The sequence below is a fragment of the Plectropomus leopardus genome, chromosome 5, assembly GCF_026936395.1.
Source record: "Plectropomus leopardus strain MGB_pleo_1.0 chromosome 5, ASM2693639v1, whole genome shotgun sequence".
In the NCBI taxonomy this organism is placed as follows: Eukaryota; Metazoa; Chordata; class Actinopteri; order Perciformes; family Serranidae; genus Plectropomus; species Plectropomus leopardus.
Genome location: NC_142180.1, coordinates 10652637 through 10659938, shown reverse-complemented (window position 1 = coordinate 10659938; position 7302 = coordinate 10652637). Strand labels below are relative to the sequence as shown.

Sequence of the window (7302 nt, the reverse complement as noted above, 5' to 3'; positions counted from 1 at the left end):
TGCATACTGAACCACAGTTTATTTTCTCCAAGCAAACCAATAGTGATGTCACAAATCATGCTTGTGGGTGTATGCCTTACTTTCAGATCTAAGGTGAGCACTGAGAAACTTTCCAGCCCATGAATGTGAAAACAGCCTTCTTATGTCAGAATCTTGATATACATCATTCTGTGTATTGAATCTGAAACATCCAAATAAAATAGCAATAAGCAAAACAAATCTGAGGGGGGGGGGGTGTCTTGTGTGGCATTTCACTGGACTTACAAAACTTATTGAAATTTAGGCTTTGTAGCTTGTTTATAAATGTGATTTGATGAGTTTACAAGATGTATTGATAATCATGAATGGTACACAAAATGAATGCCCGATCCTGTGCATCCTGATGTTCTCACCATTGTCAATATGACACCTCTAAAGTAAAATGAGTCAAAATGCAGTCTCAACACCTCCTCACAGCTTTTAGCCCCACATACTTCTTAATATTATGCCAACAAAATGAGAAAACCTGTCCAAGGAGGCAGCAATATCTTAAGAGAGGACTAGTGTCATTGATTGCCTTGACCCTGCACCCTAAGTTCTGAGTGTTTGTTTTGTTGCTGTCTGGTTCCCCCTTGTGGTCATTTTTGTTACTAACACAAGGGTTTCTAAACTCCAGCCCTACATATTTCGTTAAACTAATTAAGATCCCTCATATCAGACAAAGAGATATAAATAGATTGAAATGTAAAAATAAAATTGATGAGGAAGGTTGCATTTGAAGGTCTCAGACCCCTTTTCCAAGTATTTTTGTCCTGGCTTAACGTGTTTTGGAGATGGGATTAGTTAGTTGTTGTGGATATCTCTGTAACCTAGTCTTTGACCTCTTTTCTCCTAAAGTGACCTTTGACCTCAATACTTTCTGAGTTTACTGTAGCCATGAGACCATTGGTTCTTCCGACTGAAGATGTAAATCTTCAAAAACTAGTGGATTCTTAGTTTAATAAAAGTAAAAAGGTTAGTAATTTCCTAAACAACTGATCACTGTAGCTTTTAAGAAATGTTACTTAAACAGGAGGAAAAGACTTTTTTTGGGGATTATTTTCAGCAGCGGATTAATCCACATTTGTTGCTCTCATGTGTTTTTGGGGCAGCAGGATGTTGAATGTAGACTTAAGACAAAACAAACTATAGTGTGTGTTCAGGGTAATAAAATAACAAGTCATCCAATGCAACAATGTGGCCCACTGATGTGTTTTTAATATAGCTCTGTGGCACAGAGGAATATGATATCAGACTTTGGATACACACACACACACACACACAATACTTGTAAGTAGATACAAGACATTCACTGTTGGTTTGGATCAACGCATGAAATTTGTATACAAGAAGAAAAATAAAACAGATGATCTCTGGATACCTCCACCAGGCTGTAAAGGGCTGTCCACACCAAGAACAATAACAACAACTTTAAGTACATAGTTTTAAAAATCCTTCCATTCAAAGTATCATTGGGATCACTTTCAGAGACACTTGATGACAATACAAACAGTGACAGCCAATCAAAATCCATCCACATTTACAGGGCCCCACGGCTGGAACATGCAGTGTGTGCTTGTCGCCAAACGATTGGCCATCACGTCCTTGTTCATCAGAGTGGATACTCACGTAGTTATTGTAATAGTTATCATTCTTGGCATGGGCGGCTCTTTAATATCCACATTGTGATGTGTATCACTGATGTGCGTTGAAGACCACGGCTGTGGTGGTGAAGGAGAATGGACTAAGCAGCAACGCCAAGGTGTAGTGACGATGACCTCCAGCATGAGCCTCAAACACCACCTGCGAGTGCATGCGCGCGCACACACACACAGACACACACACACACACGCGCGCGTGCACGCAAACACAAAGTAAAGTCAATGTCAAGGACAAGAGAGAGAGAATTAAAAGAAAATAAATTATATCCATTTCATCTTCAAAGTCCAAAACTATAAAACAAGTTGAATCCTCTTCATGTTTGGTACTATCCATCTCCAAATACATGAATTTCTGAAAATCAAGCCTGATGTAAATGCAGCTGAAGTTAGAAGCAACATGGCAGATGTAAAGCAAGGTTTACAAGTAGACTAAAGTCAAAACTGTGACCAATATGATAACAAATCAGACAGCTTATTAGTTTTTGCTACTGCAGGTAATGTGATAAAAATGGACATTTGATGTACAAATCAAAGTGAATAAAGAAGAGATAGAGGCTACTAGATAATGATAACAGATGACTTTTGGCCCTGCTGTTCTGAGAAAGCGTTACCTCACACTGCAGACAAACAGCAGAATAGCAAACAGCTGCTTGAACATGCTAATGTAAACACTGCTGCTTCTTTGACTGCAGCACTGTCCTGACGTACTGCTGTAAGACTAAGAAAACATCAAGATAACAGGAGATAAGGCCATACTGTGGTTATTGGGTGCATTATAGTGTGTTATAAGGACAGTGTACTCCACTAGGACTCCATCTGACCATTTCTGTAACTTTCTGAAAGTGCAACATTCTTACCCACCTCTCTCAGTGACTGGTCAGCTGTATGCTGCTTAGTCATTTTTCACGATGTCTGCCACTTTTGACATGAACAATCGATGGCAAGACAATGAATATCTTCCAGGAGAAATTGTTTTAGAATGGTATCACCATATTTAAATGATATTACATTTTCCCCTTCTCTATGTCGGCCAGCTTTACACACTTTTGATTTTTGACATGCTCACACATCGAAAAAAGTTGCTCTTATGGGAGTATAAGATGGCTCTTAAGCTCCACAACATCGATCAAAGGAAAGCACAAACTGAGTAAGAGTGCCCCTCTTGCAACAAGCCTAGACTCTCAAATGATAAAAATGCACCAGCTTTTTTTCTCAGGAGGTAAGACAGGCAATTTGTTGTTGTTGTTTCAGTGGAAATACACAAATATGTACATTTAATTTATTTTAGACATTGTCTACAAATACAGCTATACATAAAAAAAAATCCTCCTTTGTTTTCAAAAGTACTGTTTTATCTTATCTACACAATTAAAGCGCTGTCAAGAGCACACCGACCACACCTCCGGCCAGGTTTCATCCAGCGGGTCTGTATTGTGGAAGTGTTGGATTATGTAGCAGTGACCTCCATAGCACATTCTGAAGTCGCTGTTCCAGTTCATTTAAGTGTAAACATATTCAAAGTTTTGTTAGCAAGGTTAAAAGCAGCACTTTTTTAGGTAGGTCCATTTTTGTATGAAATGTCCCCTCATTGGTGATGCCTCACAAAGATAACAGTATAAAAGGTATACGGTCTAATATAATCTAACATGATTCTTTGCATAGTGGTGACAGTGTAATGACGTTATACTCACATCTGCTACTTCATGGAATGGTGTGCTCCCCTCATTCTTCCAGTAACTTTTGGTATCAAACTCAACACGATACACTCCTGCTGGGAACTGCTGCTCTGTAATGAGATTATGGATCTCTCCGGAGGCATCTGTCACTCTGCAGAGAGGAACAGTGAAGTCTGTCTGCATGCTTCACACACATTAAACGGATATTGAGAAAAAAACACACTTGACAATGTAATTCATACTGGACACACCCATTAGCGATCTGCGTCCATCCCCCATCAGCTGTCTTCTGGAACACCTTGAGGGCCACTGATCCAGCTGGAGTTCCCTTCACGGCATCCAGGATTTTCACCATCAGAGGACACTTTGTGTCTGAGTCCTCATGTTTCTCCTGCAGCACAGACACAAGCCAAGACTATACACCTCATTCTCTGTTGCGCACTTACAGCATCCATCCTCACACATCCTCATGTTATTACCGGAGCTGCTTCAGAGGTCAGGGTTCGATGCACCATACTTACATGACTGTAATATAATGTTTCTCATGCATAGTGCACTAAGTGAAATAAGAGCTTGAAAGAGAATGAAACTATCACCACCCAGTGCTTTTTATCATTAACACTGGTAGTAGTAATACTGGAATTTGTTGTTCAACAAAGCAGCACACAAGGCTTTTCACTGAGAAAACTGTTACTCCTGCCCTACCTAGTTTTGACTTGACTATTTGTTTCATACGATTCAGTCATTACAATTCATTCATTACATACAATTCAATCATTACAGTTCAGTCATTACACTCTATTAAGTCGACATAAAATAAATGTAAAGTGTTTTCCATTCTGCAAGCCATTACTATTATTATTATTATTATTATTATTATTATTATTATTATTATATCTTTACTCCGTGCAAGACGTTCTAAAGAAATAGGAAAGTCAATAAAAATATTATAACTACAATAAAAACAAAAATAGAGAAATAATTTTTTCCCCTGAGAAATCATAAATCTTAAAAATCTTGCACTTAATGTTGATGAAAATAGTTTTCAAATGAGTGCAATTGCAACAGTTCACCTTACGATTAGACTAAAGCAGGTAGGTTTTGTATCATAACTGGGAATCACACATATTTAATAAGGAGTTTGGGTGTTCTATATGCAAGAAAACTTTAAGCATCCAACATCTGTTTTCCTACATTCTGATGAATTTTCATGTTCCAATTTTTACCTGTTCTGCAGTTCTTCAGTTTATGGTGATAATGCTTAAATCTTTTCAAAAATAAAAGTCATCTGCTACTTTCATGTTTTGATTGGGGAGAACAAATGCACATGTTCTAAATATTGCGGGATAGGAAAAGGAAGCTCAATGTGTTTCTCAATGATTTTTAAGATCTAATTTGCAGTCTAAATATGACAATGATAATTACCACATCAGTACCACTTTTAGCCTTCTAACACAAAATATAATGATACAAACTCAGGCTAAGCCTCTTTGATTCATCGGTGCTCCATCAATGTTCAATTTCAAACCAAAACATTCAGATTGCGCCTTTTAATTCCATGTAATTTATCGATTTGGTTTATTCGCCTCTGTGAGTTCTGTGAATATAATCTGTGCAGCCACTCATACTAAAGAGCTGTTATCTCTTATGTTTACAAGCGTGGGATGGGAACTGAGTGGCATGTACATTACGAGAGAAAACCAGGTAAAGGCAGGTCACTGAACCACAAACTCTGTGTTTGTAAGTCCACAGTGTATTTGTGTTGTTCAAACAGTGCCAAAAAATGCTGCAGGGCAGTCATTTGTTAGCTGTGATGTTTTCAGATACATTGTATTTATTTGAATATTAAGCTCATGCAGAGAATCTGGGTCCAATCTCATCTTTAAAGTAAGAAGATTAAACTAAGCATTATACTGGCAGGAAACATTAAATGCTGACAACCTCGAAAAAAATGCTCTAGTCTAATTAATGATCAAATGTTATGGTGTTCAAGCCTTCTTTAATATTACTATGGGACTGTGTGGCGAAGGATCATGACTTTACAGAGACCTTCTGCCATCAGAGAGAATTACGCTGAAAAAAATCTAATAAAAACATTCTATTAAACTGAGCTCACCTAGAATTTTACATGAATTCCACTCAAATACATGACATATTTTTAGAAAACAAAAAAATTGGTTTTCTTGAACTTCATCCTCTATACCCTTCATTCTAAAACGCACTCATGCGTCATCAGTATGTAACTCAGTTGGCTGAATTAGATCAATTTTATATGATAAATATTCAAAACTGTATAGCCAATCCAATCCACTTTATTTATATAGCACGATTTTACCACTTTAGCCCTTTTAGCCCTTTTACCACTTTTAGCCGGAGTATGAGATCTGCTGTATTTACCTCAAGATTACAATTCTCTCATTAAATAGATCTTTAAAAGAATTGATGTTATTGCATTTACAATTATTAATACAATCTTAGACTAACACACTACAGTCACACAAACACTGACCGTGGGAACGGGGCTGGTGTTGCAGAGCAGCACGGCAGAGGCAAGAAGCAGACAGTGCAGTGGTTGAAGCATGGTCAGCTGATGAATAGATGGACGTATTGACAGACAGAGGTAACTGGTGCTTACACATGACCCCCACTGTCTCAGGCCTCTTATAACAGCCGCTGTACTTCCCCCTCCCTCCACCACTCCAAACCTAATGCACTCTGCTGCCAGCTCCATGTACTGTGTCATTACCTGGACAATGAATAACTTAGACTCAATCAGCTTCTGACCAAACCAGTATAGATGCTTCTGCAGTCAGTCCTAAAAGCAGAGAGCACAGGGGTGTAAAAATAGTACCATTGGTGTAGTACAGGGGTCAGCAAGCTTAGGCAACCTTGCAACTATTGTCACACTTCAGCTTAACCCATTGCACATTAGCAATAAGAGTGCAAGTGAGATTTTTGGAAATGCTGACATGTCCTAACATTTGCATGACAAACAACCTCTTTCACAGCCAGTACTGCCACAGTCCTGCACTTTCTACAAAGACCTGACCTATTCTACTTTTGATTGGCTAGTAGGCATTGCTCTCATTACCAATAAAGCTGCTGAAGCTCAATCAGTAGACAATGACAGACCAGCAAGCTAAGAATGCTAGTGTAATGATTTGGGCATTCCAGCACTCGTAGGCAGAAGAGTTGGCTTTCGTGTCCACTATTGCTATTTACTCTTATATACTTTGAGTGTCTTCATCCTATGTACTTGACATAATCCACCAGAAGGTGGTGTAACAACCTTGGGAGTTGGATGGACTGACTACTGAAACACCACTTAGACCTTGTGGAGCATTTACTGTAATATATATATATATATATATATATATGAACAATACATTAGTTGATTCTGTTTTTTTCTCCATTTGCTCACCAAACTTTTTTTCTGGCTCTACATGTCCTACCGTACACTGTGACGTCATCTGCAAACACTACAAGAGTCCATGCCAGGTAAAATACCCTGCAATGTGTACATAGCACTGTGCCAATTTAGCTTGCGACATTCAAATGGAATATGAAGTTACAGTCTTACTGCTGACCTTCACTTAACAGAACTGTTAATTTTACAGAGGAGTGGGTGTGTAATCTGAAATGATATAATGTCTACAATTTAATACGCCCTCATGGACTGCATGGTAAAAGATCAAATTAATGCCTTTGCTTTGCAATAAGCAAGCATTATAAATAGTGTGTGTAAACTCCTTTAGTATTATGTGAATTATTCAAATAGTGACACAAACAGCATTATAGATATAGATAGATAGATATAGATTATAGACACATGGTCTCCTGAAGTCACCTTTTGTGTTTATGTACTTCGGCTGTATGTTAGTCAGTGCAGAAAAACTTTGTCTTTACATTGGGAAGGTAAAAACTGTGCTTTTAAAACATTTGGCGGC

General features: G+C 38.1%; 1 protein-coding gene across 1 annotated transcript; it reads right to left on the bottom strand.

The window, feature by feature from the left end:
* Positions 1-1216: 1216 nt before the first annotated feature.
* ttr (transthyretin (prealbumin, amyloidosis type I)) lies at positions 1217-6023 on the bottom strand. Its single transcript, XM_042483981.2, has 4 exons — positions 5865-6023; positions 3607-3746; positions 3371-3506; positions 1217-1821 (listed from the first exon to the last, which is right to left on the bottom strand). Exons 1-4 carry the CDS (start codon positions 5934-5936, stop codon positions 1714-1716), a joined length of 456 nt encoding a protein of 151 aa, XP_042339915.2. The 5' UTR covers positions 5937-6023; the 3' UTR covers positions 1217-1713.
* Between the last annotated feature and the right edge of the window lie 1279 nt (positions 6024-7302).